The sequence below is a fragment of the Carcharhinus amblyrhynchos genome, chromosome 23 (genome assembly GCF_965287045.1).
Source record: "Carcharhinus amblyrhynchos chromosome 23, sCarAmb.v2.hapA, whole genome shotgun sequence".
Lineage (NCBI taxonomy): Eukaryota > Metazoa > Chordata > Chondrichthyes > Carcharhiniformes > Carcharhinidae > Carcharhinus > Carcharhinus amblyrhynchos.
The window spans coordinates 37,345,492-37,364,324 of NC_137346.1; the positions used below are offsets into that span (position 1 = coordinate 37,345,492).

General features: G+C 44.6%; 1 protein-coding gene across 1 annotated transcript in view; it reads left to right on the forward strand.

Annotated features, from left to right (window-relative positions):
- tmem132e (transmembrane protein 132E) overlaps positions 1-18,833 on the forward strand; it is a 707,821-nt gene that overhangs the window by 472,373 nt on the left and 216,615 nt on the right. Inside the window, exon 5 of the mRNA XM_080210481.1 lies at positions 13,779-13,922. Coding sequence (XP_080066607.1) covers positions 13,779-13,922 — 144 coding nt within the window. The remainder of the gene's footprint in view (positions 1-13,778; positions 13,923-18,833) is intronic.

Consider the following 18,833-nt stretch of genomic DNA (forward strand, 5'->3'; position numbering starts at 1 on the left):
TATCCAGCCAGTTATAGAAATTAGCCACTAAGGAAAGTAGAAGATGCCTGCTTTTAAGGAGTTATTTTACACCTAGTTCTTTTGAGAGGTCCTCTAGATTCAAAGGATGTCCTGAGGTGATGTCCAAAAGTAACACAACTTTTATGGGCAATGCTTTTCCAAGCATAATATTCATTGACAGCTGGTAGAAAATGCTTTAGAAACCACTCAAAGCATGCTCAATGTCACCAAGCTTTTGTATTTAACCTCAAATTATAGAAAAATGTCCCTTACTGTACTCCTTTAATGGCTCTGGATTTTCTCATGATGCATGAGCAGACGCTTAATCTTGAAAACAACTTCTACATTGTCCCTCAGTAACAAATTCAGCCGATCTTTAGCTGGCTTGAAACCTGGTGCAGTTTTATCTTCAGTTGAAATAAATGTCGTGCTGCCATTTTCTTTTAAAAAGGCCTGCCTCATCCAAATTGAAGATTTGCTGTTTTGTGTAGCTTCCTTCATCAATGATGACTTTCAACCTGGCAGCATAATTACTGGCTGTTTCATTGTTTACACTCAAAACTGGACCACTCATCCTCCTGTATGGGCCATAAAGTCTCTTAAATGTATCCTCAACTTGCAATTAATGGTTTGTTGGTCAAATGCTCACTCTTCTGCTGTTTCAGATCATTAAACAAATGTGTGAATGGTATGTTTTTTGTTCACAAAGTTCTGTGCTCTGGCACTTTGTTGAATGGAATTTCAAAAAATCAATTAAAATAAAAAGCAGCCCTCCAGCCTTCATCCCCTGACTCGCTTCCCACAAACATTCCCTGGATTTTGGAAGAGCCCATCGGGTTGGGAAATAGTGAACGTGACTCCTCTATTTAAAATCGGGAAACAGAAAGCAGGAAACTACCAGCCAGTTAGCTTAACATCTGTCACAGGAGCCTATGAATGTTATGTGTTTAGGCATTTTGCAAGGTGCTACAAAAAAGCTCATGGTGTAGGGGTAACATAAAAGCATGCATAGAGGATTGGTGAACTAGCAAGGAACAGAGTAGGCGTAAATGGTTAATTTTTGAATTGGCAAGATGTAGCTAGTAGAGTGCCACACCGATCCAAAGATGTGTGGATTAGGGTTGATTGGCCATGTTAAATTGCCCCTTAATGTCAGAGGATTAGCACAGTAAATACGGGGTTACGGGGATAGTCCTGGATGGGATTGTTTGTACAGGCTCAATGGGCCAAATGGCCTCCTCCTGCATTGTAGGGATCCTATGATCAATGCCAGGGGCTCAACTACTTACAATCTATATTTGATCTTGTTATCCAAGTCATTAATATTTTGTTGCTAAATTTACTGGTGACACAATTATGAAGGAAAGTTGTGAAGAGGACATAAGGGTCAGGATTCCCATCCCCTGGGCAGGTTTTCCAGTGGCAGATTATCATTCGCGACTGGCAAAATCTTCCAGTCCTACTGAAGTCATTGGTCATTTATGCTGCTTGCTGACCACGCCATGTGAAAACTGCCACAGGAGGTCACCTTTGGTGGGGCCAGAAGATTCGCACAAAGGCCGCAATTTAATTTGCACGAGAACTAAGAATTCAGGATCGCATCCGATTTCTCCGATTTCTCAGCTTTCACAATCGTACAGGCACCGGTAAGGTGGATGGCCTCTTGCCCACTTCCAGTGAGAGCCTGAATATATTTAAATCCATTCAAATCTTCATTAACATGTGTTTAGCGACACTCAAACATCCCGGCTCACTTGCCTGTGTGACCTCGCAAAGAAAAGTTCTCTCTAATGAGGAAAACACCTGGTCCCCAACAACAGTCACGCTGGCCTCGCTGGTAGAACTGACAGCCATTGGGGTTGCTCGGGGAGGTCAAAGGCAAGCTGGGATGCCCCTTGGCAGTGCCCCACTGGGCAATACCAATAGTGGAACCTGAAGGGATGGGGCCTGATTGGTGCGGTTCAAACGGGCAGCGAGTGGAGGGTCTATTGTGCACTCTACAGCTGTGATTGGTGGGGGATGGGAAGGGTCCACTGCAGCTATGCAAGCCATCAGTGGTGGAGCGCGATTGGTCTGGGTGCCAGGGGTAGCAGGGAGCGAAATTTCTGGGCTATGTGTGACGATTGACCGTGGGACCCTCTAGAGTACTATTGCCCATGATTAGATGGGGACTCTTTGAGGCTGGCTGCAGCAGGAGAGGCCTGACAGATCTCTCCCTCTCTCTCTGTTAGCCCTCTGCTTTTGCAGTTGTGCATGTGCAGCCCCAGTGGTCTACACGTGCGCACCAGCTCCCTCTACTCTGCTGCTAGAGCAAGCTGGCAGGTGAATTAAGCCCCATCCACTGCCTTTGGTGGCTGGAAATGGTCTAGCCTATTTTTTCATGTACTAAGTGCGTAAGATTAGGAATAAAGACGCACCCAAAAAACAGATCTGAAACTCCCGTTTTCATGCTAGCTGGGCACTTTTTCTTGTGTGTTCATCCATCATCATCGATGAGGACCTCGGCACCATTAGTCATTTTGCAGCTGGTTGCGGTGTGTCCAAAGATGTCTGATCAGACCAGTTCGGGCACAGAATATCCTGGCACATATTGGACAGACTTGTGTAGACACTGTACTTGTTGCGCTGGTGGCTCTGGACTTGCGCAGCTCGCGCTTAAGTTGTGCTTCAGCAATACACCTTGCTTCGTGAGCTTGATAGCCTTTGTTGATGAGGCAGAGCCAGGTAGGGTGGTTTTGTGTCAGCGTTTCCTAGGTGGTCGTGTCAATGTCAAGTGACTTCAAGGAGGCCTTGAGTGTGTCTTTGAAACGTTTCTTCTGCCTTCCTTGCGAGCATTTTCCAGCAGAGAGTTTCCCAAAAAGGAGCTGCTTGGGTATGCACTCGTCTGACATACGGATGACATGACCTGCCCAGCGGGTCTGTGCTCTCATTAGCAGTGTATGGACTGATGGTAGACTTGCTCTAGAGAGAACATCAGTGTCCAGTACTTTGTCTTGCCAATGGATGCGTAATATTCTGCAGAGACAAGTCATGTGGAAATGACTGAGCTGTCTTGTATGCCTTCGATACACAGTCCACGCTTCACAGGCATACAGGAGGGTAGTGAGTACTGCGGCACTGTAGACCTTCAGTTTTGTTGCTGGGCTGATTCCTTGATGCTCCCCTACGGTGGAGTGCAGTCTACTGAAAGCAGAACTCGCCTTTGCTATTCTGCAGTTAACTTCTGTATCAATAGTCACTGCTTGGGAGAGGGTGCTGCCAAGATAAGTGAACTGGTCCACTGCCTTTGGTTTCTGCCCTTTTGATTGTGATTATGGGTTCTGTGTACGGAGCATGAGGAGCAGGCTGGTGCATGACTTCGGTCTTTTTAATGTTGATGGTGAGTCCAAAGTTGTCACAAGCCGTGAAAAATTTGTCCATACTGACTTGCATCTCTGGCTCTGAGCCAGCATTCAGGGCGCAGTCATCAGCAAAGTGGAAATCTCTCAGAACAGTCTCTTTCATTTTGGTAATAGCTTGAAGTCTCCTCTTGTTGAAGAGCTTCCCATCCACTCTGTACTTGAGGCTGATTCCAGCAACACTGTCCCAGAAGGCATCATTCAGCATGGCAATAAACATCATGCTGAACAGTGTGAGTGCGAGCACACAGCCTTGTTTGACGCCACTGGTGACTGGGAATGCCTCCAGAGGACTCTCCGCCATCCAGTACTCTGGCCATCATGGAACTGGCGTACCATCTGAATGAATTTGGGAGGGCAGCCAAACTTTGACATGATCGTCCACAGGCCTTGTTGGCTTACAGTTTCGAAGGCTTTCGTGAGATCAGCAAAGATTGTGTGGAGCTCACGATTCTAGTCCTGACACTTCTCCTGAAGTTGGCGCGCAGCAAAAATCATTGCAGTAGTCCCACGACCTTTGCAGAAGCCACACTGTGACCCTAGAAGCAAGCCCAGCTCCAGTTGAGTGACCAGACAATTTAGCAGGACTCTTGCAAGGGTTTTTCCTGTGATGGAGAGCAGTGAGGTTCCTCAGTGGTTGTTGCATACTTGCCAATTGCCCTTCCTCTTGCAGAGTTGTACAATGGAAACATCTTTAAGTTCCTGAGGAATGGATCTATGCTTCCAAAAGGACTGGAACAACTTGATGAGCTCCTCAATAAGTGCAGGACCAGCAGCTTTATAGATCTCTGTGGGTATGGCATGTGCCCCTGGGGCTTTACCATTGGATAGCTGGCTGACAGCTTTTGTGACTTCTGCTACTACCGGTGGATCATCTATGGTGCTGTTGATATCAACCTGTGGAATCCTGTCTATTGCCTCATCGTTAATAGATGACAGTCGGTTGAGGACAGCTTCAAAGTGTTCAGCCCATCTCTGCAGGATCTGAGCCTTCTCTGTGCCATCTGTACTCAGGAGGGGGGATCTCCTGAGAGTGTTGAGGGCTTCATAGAACCGTTTCAAGTCGTTTCTGTCAGTGTATCCCTGTATTTCATCTGCCTTGGCGCTCAGCCAGGCATCCTACATTTTACGCAGTTTATTCTGTACTGTCCTGTGAGCACTGGTAAAAGCATTTTTCTTGGCAGCTGAAGATGGGTCGTTCTGACAGGCCAGATGAAGACGGTGCTTTTCAACAAGTAGAGCCTGTATCTCCTCATCATTCTCATCAAACCAACCATGCTGCTTGTGGGTAGAGGGCCTGAGCATCTTCAGTGCAGATGTATGGATAGCATCCCTAAAGCATTCCCAGTCCTCAGCGCTGCCTGCAAGGTGTAGGTCAGCAAGCTTGATTTCTAAGTCTTCAGCAGTGCTGAAGCCATGCTGGGGTTCTTTAGCTTCGCAGCATTGATTCTTTTCATAACTTTGCTTCCTTGTGGTCACCTCTTGGGTCTGATGCGGAACCCCATTTTGGAGACAATGAGCCTTGATCTGTCCAGCAGTCAGCACCACACATGGCCTTGGTTACTGTGACATCCTGCCTGTCTTTTCTCCTGACAATGACATAGTCAATGAGATGCCAATGCTTAGAGCAGGGGTGCATCCAGGAGGTCTTGTTACGGGTAGGCAGACGGAAGGTTGTGTTGGTGATGAGGAAGTCGTGTGCTGCATAGGTCTTCAGTAAGTGTAGGCTGTTACTGTTACAGTTGCCCACTCCATGCCTCCCAATGACTCCCTGCCAGATTGCAGAGTCACACCCTACTCTTGCATTGAAATCGCCAAGCAAGGTCAGCTTGTCGGTGCTGCTCACTGCTGATAGTAGGGCGTCTAATTCTTTGTAGAACTTGTCTTTCATCTCGTCCGGGTTGTTCATTGTGGGGGCATAGGCGCCGATCAGGGTGGCTTGACATCTGTTCTGTAGTGGAAGCTGTAATGTCATAAGCTGGTCTTTCGCACCCTTGGGTAGACTATCAAGTTTCTGAACAAGGTGACTCCTGATGGCGAATCCAACTCCAGCATCACGATGCTCATCGCTGCCGTGACCGCACCAGAAAAGAGTGTATCCACCTCCAGTTTCAGTCAACTGACCTACGTTGACAAGACGAGCTTCGCTCAGGGCTGCAATGTCAATGTTGTATCTTGCAAGGTCTCTGGCAACTAAGGCTGTTCTTCTCCCTAGTCTGTCTGCTGTAGGGTTGTCCAAAAGTGTGCGCAAGTTCCAAGTGCCAATGGTGAGTGATGTCACCTTGTGTTTTATTTTGTTTGTTCGACTGCAAGATGGGATCCCTGCCAGCTGCAGTAAACTAGCCAGGGTGTAGTGAAGCAGGCAATGTTTAGGGCACCTTTTCCAGACCCTTCCTCATTCTACAGAGGTGAACAGTGAATTCCTGAAGAGGACTGCTCTGTCGCCCAGGTAGACGCCGAGTTCCACTGCCGCTTCAGTCAGCGAAAAACAACCGTTAGACTTGAGCCGCCTGCGTGCAGGTCCGTGGCTACGGTTCCCATTGTATCCACACCTGCTTCGTCGCTTGCCCATCACCACAGGACTTCAAGGGTTGAACAGGACACTGATGATGGTGTTGAAACTAGCGCTTGATTTGGATTAAAGTGAGGAAGAGTTGCGCAGCGTCAGCCTCACCTCTCTCTTCCCAATTTCCATCTAGGTCCAGTGGCAAGATGAGAGTCAAGACAGCTGGAGGTGGAACTAGGCATAGTGGTTGACCAGGACATCATCTGTCTCTTGTCCTGCTCTTCGCGTTCCATGATGCTTGCAGAGACCGCCTTCTTGACCGTTGGACCTTCCATTGGTCTCGTCCGCTCAATCCGCTGGACTCCGTCTTCACAAGCTGGGATAGATAACTCCCTATCTCACCGAGGGTTGAGAGCCGTCGGCTACCCTCACCTGGTTTAGCCAGCTTGTCGAAGCCATTGCATGGGGTGTGGCCACTGTCACATGCAAACAGCTACGGGTACCTACAAGTGAGTGCTGAGTACCAGGTGGGGACAAAAGATGGACAAACTGTCTGAAAGGACACGACATGTTCCCCCACCAAAGATACTACCCCTCCCTGACACCCCATACACCCCAACTTTTTCTTGTAAAACTCCACCCAAGGAGTCAGCAAAGGGATGTCGATAGGTTAAGTGAGAGGACAAAAATTTGGCAGAGTATAATTTGGCAAAATGTGAACTTGTCCACTTTCGCAGGAAGAATAAATAAGCACCAAACTATTTAAATATGTATCCATTGGATTTTTGATGAATAAGAAGCACTTCTAATCGTGAAGGGATTAGATAGAGTTGAAGCTGAATGGATGTTTCCCCTCATGGGAGAAGCTAAAACTAGAGGGCACAGTTTAAAAATAGTGTCTTGCATTTAACACCGAGTTGAGGAGAATTTTTTTCTGAGGTTTGTGTCTGTGGTGCCCTCTTCCCCAGAAAGTGATGAACGCAATGTCTGTGAATTTTCTAAGGCTGGATTCTAGCAAAGCTTGATTGACAAGGGAATCAAAGTAAACACGGTTGGCTTTTCACTCTGTTCCTATTTATTTATCTTGTACTGGAGCCCCATATTTCTCACCCGAACTTCAGAATTAGGCCCTCTCAGAAATACAGAGCCTACTCTTTGAGAGTCTCCCTCGTAGTGTAGTATTGGCAGGGAAGCCAGATCATTTCCCTTCTTTTATGGTACTTTCAAAGCCATTTTAAGAAGCTAAACCAAAAAGTTAAGTGGGTATGCAGGGAGGGGTGTGTTGGTAGGATGGCAAGCGGTGGGTGGGTGGGGATAGGGTGGCAGATGGATGGGTGAATGGGGTATAGTGGTGCATGAGGGAATAGAGTGGTAGTAGGTAAGGAGGCAGAGTGCAGGTGTACACCAGTGCTGGAAGGACTGAATGTTCAAGTTGGTAGATGAGTTGCTGGTCAGGTAGCCTGCTTTTTCGTGGATGGTGACATATTTGTTGAATGTTGTTGGAACTGCGCTCACCTGGGCAAATGAAGAATATTCATCATCCTCCTGGCATTTGCCTGGTAAATGATGGGCAGGTTTTGGAAAGTTAAAAATTGGTTACTCGTGGCAGAATCTCAAGCCTCTGACATACCCTTGTAGCCATGATGTGGGTATGCCGGCGTTGGACTGGCGTAAACACAGTAAAAAGTCTGACAACACCAGGTTTTAGTCCAACCTATTTATTTGATAATATAAAGCTTGCGAGTATATTATCAAATAAATAGGTTGGACTAAAACCTGGTGTTGTCAGACTTTTTACTGTGTATACCCTTGTAGCCACAGCATTTATATGGCTAGTCCAGTCAAGCTTCTGGTCAATGATAACCTCAAGTATAATAATGTAGGGCAATCTGATGATAGTAATACAAAGAACACTACACAGGAACAGGCCCCTTGGCCCTCCAAGCCTGCGCTGATCATGTTGCCCTATCTAGATCAACTGCTTATATCCCTCTATTCCCCATTTGTTCGTATGCCTATCAAGATAAGTTTTAATGTAACAGTCTCAACCACCACCCTTGGCAGTGCATTCCAGGCCCTCAGCACCCTCTGTGTAAAAACAAAAAAAAAACTTCCTCTGCACATGTCCACTGAATCTTTCCCCCCTTGTCTTGAACTTGTGCCTCCTTCTAATTGTCATTTCTGCCCTGGCAAAAAGCTTCCAACTGTTCACCCTATCTGTACCTCTCATAATTTCATAAACTTCTATCAGGTCTTCCCTCAGCCTCCATTTTCCTAGGGAGAACAATCCTAATTTATTCAAACGCTCTTTATAGCTAATACCCTCCATACCAGACAACATCCTGGTAGCCCTTTAACCTCACTAAATATCAAGGGGAAATGATTTGAACCATTGCCTGCTACTTATGTGGCACAAATATTATTAAAATATAGACAAGAATTTCTTCAAAGCTGCTCCTATACTGCCTCAGAACTATTTGATTTGATTGGATTTATTATTGTCAAATGTATTAGTATACAGTGAAAAGTATTGTTTCTTGCACGCTCTACAGACAATACCACGCAGAGAGAAGGAAAGGAGAGGATGCAGAATGTAGTGTTGCAGTCACAGCTAGAGTTTAGAGAAAGATCAACATAATATGAGGTAGATCCATTCAAAGGCCTGATGGAGCAGAGAAAAAGCTGTTCTTGAGTCAGTTGGTAAGTGACCTCAGACTTTTGTATCTTTTTCTCTCTGGAAGAAGATGGAAGAGAGTTTGCCCTAGGTGCATGGGGTCCTTAATTATGCTGACTGCTTTTCCAAGACAGCAAGTGTAGATAGAGTCAATGGATGGGAGACTGGTTTGTGTGATGGACTAGGTTTCATTCATGACCCTTTGTACTTTCTTGCAGTCATGGACAGAACAGGAACCATACCAAGCTGTGATATAAGCAGAAGGAATGTTTTCTATAGTACATCTGTACAAGTTGGTGAGAGCCGTAGCAGATGTGCCAAATTTTTTTACTCTTCTGAGGAAGCAGAAGTGTTGGTGGGTTTTCTTAACTATAATATCGACTAACTAGGGGCAGTGGCCCTAGCTGGTGGTGACCAAGCTTGACTCGAGGGTAACCAGCCTTTTGACTTGAGGGTAAGACTGGGGGCAAGACTCCAGGGTACTGGGGGCCTAGATAGAGAGTACTGGTGGAGGGGTCCTTTCTGCCACGGGAGTGGGGAGAAGACTCCTGGGTAGTGGGGGCTTAGTCAAAGTGTACTGGGGATTGACTTGGAGTAGACCAACGGGTGAACTCGGAGAAGATTTGGGGATCAGCTCTGGGGAGACTGGGCAGAAGACTGTCAGGTGTGAAAACCACCGTTACTTTCTACTGCTGGTTCACTGTTTCCTTGTAAGTGCCTCTCATAGGGAATGGAAGCCTGGGGCAGGGCATTGGGGGCAGGGGAGGAGTTAGAGGCTGATGGTTCCACCCAAATCTGGGATGAGTGAACTTCTAGAGGCAGGATGTTGACCAGGGCAAAACTAATTGAATGACGCGTCAGTGGTCATGAGCCAGTTCCAACTGAGACCATTCAGCCGTAAATCAACTGACATACCTCGATTATGCCCACTCGAGCACAACCTGCGTGTGTGCGAGTGGCACTGATCGCTGCGCAGCATTTTAAGCCTTGGCTCACTGACTTCCAAAATTGCTAACTATTTTGTTAGCCAACTGGGCAAGCTAGAACGTTCCCTTTCAAAGTTGGCAATGGCACACTGTCCAAGGAAAGCACACCAAAAATCCTTGGCTAGTCTCTCCTCCCTCCCCTGTCACCAAGTTGAGCACAAGGCTTTGGGATGGAGCTCTGAACTATGCCTGTGCCTGAGAGGGATGCTCAGAATGCAGCAGAGTGGCTAAAGCTGTGGTGTAGGACAAGGGTTGATTGGAGTCTTGCTAAAACAGAGTATAAAATAAGGACTGGGCCAAGATATTAAAGGCAGTTTCAAATGATGAATGGGCAAAGAGTGGCACTTTGGATGCTATCTATCAAGTCTCTCTCTGATACTTCAGTGAGGAAAATGTATGAAACATAGACTCTGATAACCTTGCTGTCATTCTTTTTGCTCATGGTGACTGGTTCGCCAAACTTAGGGGCAGATCTGTAAAGCAGGAGAGGTGGCAGGACCCGCTCCACACGCAGAGGATGAACCATAGCTTTCAGAGGCACGTTGCTAGATTCAGGATCTACTGATGCCTAACATACCTTCAGCTGTCCAAGAACTAGTATCACCGAAGACAAGGCATATTGAGGGACCAGGTTAGTTAGGCCTGGTTTGTCCCTTCTTCAGGATTTGGTGTCCTGGGGAGTGCATTCATTGCCAGTGTCGCTGAAAGTTATAGTGACATTCAAATTTTACACCAGTGGCTCCTTCCAGGGCTCCTCAGCTAAGTTCTTGTGGATTTTGCAAGCCTCAGCATACATGTGCATCCAGGAAATGATGGACACAATCTTTGCGAGGACATACAACTTCATCAGTGTTGACCAGGATCAGGCAAGCCACTATGCAAAAGTGATGGGCTCTGTTCAAATCTCTGGCTTTTCCAATGGAGTAGGATGCCATCAACTACATCCACGTGGGCATCAAGCAATGAAGTATGTGAACTGCCAGGGCTTCCGCTCACTAAATGTTCAGCAAGTCGGCAAGCACGACAAATGTATCTTGCAGGTGAGCTCAATTTCCAGGGAGTGTGCATGATTCCTACATTATGAACATGCTCAGATGCTATGTTTCAAACACAGCAGGGCTGGAGATGAGGCCTATCCACTGAGGAGGTGGCTGTACGGAAACTAAAGAATTAATCTAAGATGAGGTACAGTGAGGCTCATGTTGCTAATTGCATTTTCATGGCACAGATCATAGGGCTGCTGAAGATGAGGTCTGATACCTGGAGCCCTGCAATGCAAATCACAGAGGATATCACTCATCATGGTCACTTGCTGTACCCTGCACAATCTGGCGCTGAAGCAGGGGAGGAACTGTCTGAGGAGATGGAGGAGCGACACATTTCCTCCAACGAGAAGGAAGTTGAAGGGGACATGGCTGAGGAGGTCCTCGAGGGAGAGGATGTTGACCATGAGGCAGTGGCACTGTCCAGGTGAGGACATGCCTATTGTCACTAGATACATAGAGGGTGATTCAACATCCAGAGAAGATATCCCATAAACTTCAAATGACTTCTGTGGGCATTGCACTCCTATCTGACCAATGACAGTGCACATATGATAAGGCTCTATGATAAGGCTCCTGTCACTGGGACACAGCAAATGCCCATAGTCCCTACATTCCAGGAGGATGATGATATCTTGAAATGGGGATATTGCATAGACCCTCACCAAGCTTCTAATGAATGTCTCCCTCCTGTCTGGATGTTGACAGCTTGCTAGCTATCAATGACTATGATCATATCACAGTGACACAATGGAGAAAATTACACTTCTCCTGATCTTACAATATCCTTCATGAACTGTATCCTTAAAGTTCAATGTCGTCGGAGGCTGAGGTGGATGGGATGAGGGAGGCCAGCTGCACTTCTAAAGTGCAGAGTGCACGTAGAGACAATGACTTGAATAAGTAAGGCCTGCACCTTACTGTAGATAAAGCCTCTATTGCTTTACTCAAATGGCACTTTTCCCACTGTCTTTGGCCTTTGACGAGTTCCGGGAAAAGTGCATCAACTATCTCATGAGACACTATTTTAGAACCCTATGATTGAATCTTTCAGGTCCCAGGCTCTTGTCAGCCTGCAACTCTAACAATTTACTCTCTGATGACTAATTTCCCTGCATTCCATCCTTCTTTCAATTTCCTGGTTTGTAGCTGCTTCTGGGATGTTACTTGTATCCTCTATAGTAAAGACTGATGCAAAATACCTATTCAATTAATCTGCCATCTCCTTGTTTCCTAACTCACTTTCTGTAGGACCAACATTTACTTTGTTAACTATTTTCTTTTAAAAATATTTATACAAACTTTCACTGTTTTTATATTTCTGACAAGCTTTCTTTCATACTCTCATTTTTGCCTATTAATCCTTTAGCCATCCTTTGCTGTTCCTTATATTCTATCCAATTTTCTGACTTGTCACTTATCTTTGTTTTTTATTTCAGTTTGATATCGTTAATCTGGGTAGTGTTGAGCATGGACGGATGGTCCATCCCTTGGAATTTTTCTTACTCAATGAAATGTATCTATTATATACATGCCGAAATGTCCCCTTAAATGTTTGCCGCTGCATCTTTTTTGACCTACCCTCTAACCTAATATGCTAATTCATTTTAGCCACCTCAGTCTTCATACCCTCATGATTTCACTTATTTGAATTTAAAAACTTTGGGTGGGATTCTCTGGCCACTCATGCCAGCAGGATTCTCTTGGTCCAACTGCAGTGAACCGACATTTGGCTGAATTCTTCGACCTCACTGGCAACGGTAGTACGGTGTGAACAGATGGCAAATGCAGACCATAGCTTCAGACCCACTCCTGCCTCCCTGAAACTGAACGTAAAATTCAATCATATTATAGTTGCTACTACCTATGCATGTTTTCACTATGAAATCATTAATTACTACCATCGTATTGCACAACATCAGGTCTAATATAGCCTGCTCTCTGGTTGGCTCCAGAACATGCTATTTAATGACCTCCTTTGTACATCTGACTTTTGCGACTGATATGCAAATTTAAAATTGCCCATGATTATTGCTGTATTTTTCTGACAAACTCCAATTATTTCTTTCTTTACATTCCACCCTACCATGTGGTTACTTTTAGAGGGTCTATACCCAACTGCCTGATGTGACTTCTTGCCTTTACCATTTCTCATCTCTATCCAAACCGTTTCCACATCCGGGTTTCCTGAACTTAGGTGTCCCACTCTATTGTACTAATACCACCCTTAACTAACAGAACCGTCTCTCCACCTTTTCCTCACTTCCTGCCCTTTCTAAATATCCTGTACCCTTCAATATTCAGGTCCCAATCCATGTACTCCTGCCTTCGTAATGGCTATCAAATTGTACTATGTGCACTGTCAGTTCATCTCTTTTTTTGTTTCAAATGCTATGTGCATTGAGATAGAGTTTTAGTTTTATCCTTTTTTAAATATAACCTCTAGTTTCATCTGTTGACTTACTATTAGACTTGTGGTCTCTATCCTTTCCCACCACCATCTGTTTTCCATTTCCCTTAATAATACTTTTCCTCTTTTCCTTTACTCTGCTCTTCGATTTATCATATCTTCCCAGATTTGATCCTTTGTTCCAATTGTTTAGAGTACAACTCTCTGTACTTCCCTAGTTATGTGGCTCACAAAAACACCAGTCCCAGCACATTTTGGATGTATTCGATCCCAAAGATCCCACTTTCCCCAATACTGGTACCAGTGCCCCAAGAATCATAAACTATGTGTCCCACACCAGTCTTTGAACCACACATTTATCTGTCTAATCTGATTTGTGCTGTGCCAATTTGTATGTGGATCAGGTAATAATCCTGAGATTTTGACCTTCATTACCTGTTAATGACAAGTTGTGTTTTTACCTTCTCATCTGGGGATTGATGAATGTTGACAGGAGAGAAAAACTTCAAATTGGTGAGAAAGGAAGCAATTCTCAGAAACTTGAGGAAGATTGTATTTTGTGTTCTAATATTGAAGCTGTATCATACTCACTTGACCTGAGATCTCCAGCCTTTATTCTAGGGTGTCCAAAATCGATAAAAATGAAATTGCATGCTAGACCCATAGTTTGCTTGTTTATAACCAGTTTTGTAAACATTTAAAAACAATGAATTGTCATTAACATTATGGATTAACATTATGCTATTTTCCTCCTTTATCAGGATACTGAGATCATCAACACTGCAATACTGACAGGAAGAACGGTGGCTATTCCTCTTAAGGTTGTTGCTGTGGAAATGAATGGAATCATCACAGATGTGTCGCCCCTTGTTGAGTGCAGGTCTACTAATGAAGAAATTATTAAGGTAACTTCATTCAAACAGTAAGACAATAATGAACATAGCATGAATTGTAAGCAAGAATTAATTTGTTTTGTTAACACAATACAAGTTGATTACAGTCAAGAAAATGGATGTAGTATCAGTATTTCCATTACACATTAAGGTTACAGCTATGGCTCAAGTGGATTGGTTTGACTGATGTTTTACAAAGATATAACATAATTACTTGAGAATGGGGTGAAAACATCCTGCATAGAAGTAATTTATATCAGTCAGAAGAACCTAGAGATTACAGCTCAACTGTATTGAGCATATTAGAATTTAATATTGCATTTAGATTGCAAATACTGTCCAACATCTACACCTGTTTTAAAGTAGTACTGAAGTAAACAGATACAATTATATCATCATAAATGCCTTCCTACTCTTCTACTGCAACACAGCAAATGTTTGGTCTGTATAATTTGTCAGCCAAGGCCAAATAGACTATAAATTGCAAATCATTTTTAGCTGCAAGCACAAGCACATTTATGTTAAAACACATGCAGTTATACAATATCTTTAAAGGAGAAAAACATTCCCAGGCACTCAGAGGTGCACTCAAGTGGCTGCTAAGACAGAGTTTGGTATTAGGAGGAATGAGCAAGAGCTTGGTCAAGGAGATAGATTTTAAGGGGGAGTGGTTTAGGGAGATCAGTTTAGATGGAACCAAGCTGGGTGAAGACACAATTGACAATGATAGGTTAAAGGAGATGGGAATGCAAATTGCCCAGGCTTGCACAGATATTTGGAGTAAGAGGCTGGAGGTACAGAAGGGAACAAATACCTTGAAGGGATTTAAAAACAAATATAAATTTGCCTTCCAATCCCAGCATCTATAGTACCTCCTAATCATCACTATCCTCCCAATCCTGGATGCCACTACTAATGGTACCCTCCTGAATTTAGCCACCACTTCCTTCCCTCAAAACACTGTTACCCTCTCACCCAATCAGTGTTGCTCTTCAGTTTAATCACTGCTACCTTCCTTCCTGATCATCGCTGCCTCATTCCAGGTTACTTATAATCATGCTCCCAATCACCTGTAACCTCCTTTCCTTTTCGCTTCTACCCACACCCACCTGGTACAATCGCCAGTAACCTCCCTCCTATGTGCTTCTATCTTCCTATTTACCTATATCGTCCCTCGCAAACACAGCTACACTCATTTCCAGATGCCACTATCCTCTTAGCAGATTGATCTCTTCATTTGTTGCCTGCCATTATCCTTTGAAAACCTGTATGAGGGACACTAATGGCAAAATGCAATTTTATTTCCAACACCCCTTCTAAAGCAACTTGCTTAGAGACACGTTTTTACAGTTCACAGTTTGCTGACTTAATATGAGATTAAGAACCCAACGTAGGCCTTGGGCCTATTCTTTCTAACATTGATCCCTGTGACTTCTACAAATCTGTTTTCCGGTATACTTTTATTTCTGGGCCATGAATCTCGGCTCAGACCTTTTTTAAATTGGTAAAAATATTGAAAGATAAAGCAGAAAAGAAGTGGGGCATTTTCCAGTCATCTAGTCAGATGCTTTTTGTTGCAAGTATTGTGAGATTCACTACTGCTCATTAAGAGACGATGGGTCTGATCTTATCATTTTCATTCTAAGTGCTGAATCTGAGTGTAATACAGATCCAACTTAGAAATCTGCTTTCAAATGCCCCCATACGCACTGATCCTGAAAAAAACATTGCCAGTCCCATTCGCACTGTGGGTGGGGCTAAGCACGGCTAAAACAATTGGAGCTCTGAACTGCTCATGCGCAGTTAGAAAAAATTTGAAAAAGCACGCAAAGTGGCACAGGAGCAAAAAGTGGGAGCGATGGCCCTCACACACTTCACCCCCACCCCTACAACATTTGAAGGTCCTATGAGGAGAGACTGAGGGATTTGGGGTTGTTTTCGTTGGAAAGAAGGCGGCTAAGAGGAGACCTTATTGAAACATACAAGATGATTAGGGGTATAGATAGGGTGGACAGTGATAGCCTTTTTCCTCAGATGGAGAAAGCTAGCACAAGGGGACATAGCTTTAAATTAAGGGGTGGTAGTTATAGGATGGATGTCAGAGGTAGGTTCTTTACCCAGAGGGTGGTGGGGGAATGGAATGCCCTGCCTGCTGCAGTTGTAGATGCGCCTAGTTTGGGGGCGTTTAAGAGGTCCGTGGATAGGTTTACGGATGGAAAGGGATTGGCTTAGGTTAGAGGGCCATTGCTTTTCCCTTAATTGGTCGGCGCAACATCGTGGGCCGAAGGGCCTGTTCTGCGCTGTAATGTTCTATGTTCTATGTTCTATTACTGTATCCCTTTTATCCACACCACCCCCCACTACCCACACACATCACTGACCCCCTACCCTCCCCCACCAGAGATCCATCTGACCACTACCCCCCCCCCCCCACCCCCCCAACCAGAGATCCATCTGCCTCCTGCATCCCACCCCCCCACCAGTGAGCAATCAGGTCTTCCTCCCCCACCCCCAAAGACAACAATCTGCCCTGCCCCCGCCTCCCCAGAGCAGAGAATGGTGTGGCCTCACACGCACTCTCCCCACCCTCCAGACAATGATCTGGCCTCACTCATCTCCTCTCTCTTTCTCCACCCCCCCCCCCTCCACCTCCAAGAAAGGTTTGGCCTCACTCACCATACTCCCAGAGGAACATCTGACCCACTTCCTCCTCCCTCCCCACCAGACAGTGATCAGCCCTCCCAATCCCACCCCTCCCCACCAGACAACAGTTGGCCTTTCCCCCACCACTAGAAATACATCTGATCCACCTTCTCCACTTCCCCCCTCCCCACAACCAGACAACGATCTGACCTCACTCCCCCGCCCAACCAGAGAATGATCTGACGTGCTTCCCACCTCCCCCCCCACCCCACCCCTGTCTGAGTCAGTGAGCCAATGGAAGCACCTAACACGTTCTTCAGCAGCTGGAGCGCCTGATTCGGACTTTTATTTAGCAGATCCATTACAGCACAGTTCCAGATCGGCAAACACTGTGGTAAAGGGGGAAATGCTGATAAAGTTGGGCAGGCAGTTCATTAATTCAATTTAAATGCATGCATTTGGATTTTAGTAAAGTAGCTATCTGCGCAGATGCAGGTGCGGATCGCGTTAATGCCCTCACACCCAACTTTACCACGTTTTCATGCCTGTTTTCAGGTGCGACACAATAGTAAAATTGGGCCTGATACCTCACTAGTCATGTTCCATTTTTAATACATGAAAGGGTTTCACTATGTTCGTTAAAAAGAAATTGTCCAGCTATACTTATTCCATACACTGACAAACACATAAGCTGAAATCTTGCTGGCATTTATGCAGATGGAATTTTACAATCCTGCCGATGGTGCAGCCTGCTGCGGGTTTCAGCAAGGATTGCATTCAATGTGAAATTCCATTGTAAGATCCTGTCACCAGCGAGTGGCACACTGTCTTCCATCATTGCGAAACACTACAGAAGGAAAATCCTGCCCATAGCCCAACTGCCCTTATCTGAATTTTAACACAGTAAACGATGGGCGTTACTAGACAAGGTTTGGTGACTTTTTAACCTGACAATGCTGTAGCACTATCCGAGTATGACAATCTTTAAGTAATATTTCTGAAGCTCCTACTAGTTAATTGCAGCAGTTTGCCTACACTGTTTTTGGCCAAGGGGTGTATAAGGAGCAGGTTGTTAGATTCAGTGCTTTTGTGTAATATGATGCAAATTACATGAACATATTGTCAAATTGGAATAGTCCATTCTCTAAAATAATTTGTTACTTTCTATTAAAAATAACACTCAGTATTGGTAGTTGCTTTCAGATTTTGAGTAATTAACTTAATGATTTATGCTTGTGCATCCTAGGCTCAAAGACTTTAAATCAAAGTATGATTGTACAGCTGTAACTTCCATAATTATTTTCAATATTTTAACAGGTAACAATTTTTGTTGAGTTGAAAATTCTGTTAAGGTTTGTTTTTTGGGTACAGGGTCATGCTGCTCAGTCAATCCTGCTAAGGTGGGTAGCACGCTTTATGTTGCCTCCTCATCTAAATTAGTTCAACATACAAATCAGCACAGAATACAATGTTGAACAGCTTCAAGCTGAAAATTGGACTCAACAGTATGCATGGCTAGCACCTGTTTCATGTTTGAAAGACAGTATTTTCTCTTAGATAGGAGCTGCACTCGTATAGAAGTTTCTGCAGACTGTGCAAAGCTTGGAGAGAAGCAAAAGCACAGAAAATGGAAAACAGGCAAGTGGAGGTGCTTCAGATTTTCTGATCCGCCACCATTGGCGGTATATTAGGCATATAGGACTTAGGAGCAAGAGCAAACCATTCAACCCTTCAATATTGCTCCACCATTCACAAAGATTATAGCCAATCCATTTGTCGTTTCACCTCCAATTTCCTGTCTGCTCTCCCTAACTCTTGACCCTCTTGTCTACCAAAAATATAACCCAGCTTGATTCATTAATGCAGACTCCACTACTTTCTTGGAAAGAGAATTCCACAGACTAAAGACTCTCTGAAAGAAAAGAATCTCCTCCTCTCAGTCTTAAAAAGGAGACCTCTTATTCTTAAGTTATGTTCCTGAGTTCTAAACTCCCCCACAAGAGGAAATAGCCTACCGGTCTCCAACCTGTTAGCCCCTCGCAGAATTCGAAATGTTTCGATAAGATCATTTCTCATTCTCCTAAACTTCAATGCGTATATACTCCCCTTTTAACTAAATCAACCCACTTCAAAACTACTTATTTTGTTGCCTTGTGTAAATTTTTATTGAAGTTTGTCCTGGTTCATTATCATATCGAGAAATATGACAGTGACTTACCAAAAGAAAAGCATTACGATTCCATGTTTTCCTGACAACTCTCCACTATTTGTGGAACATAA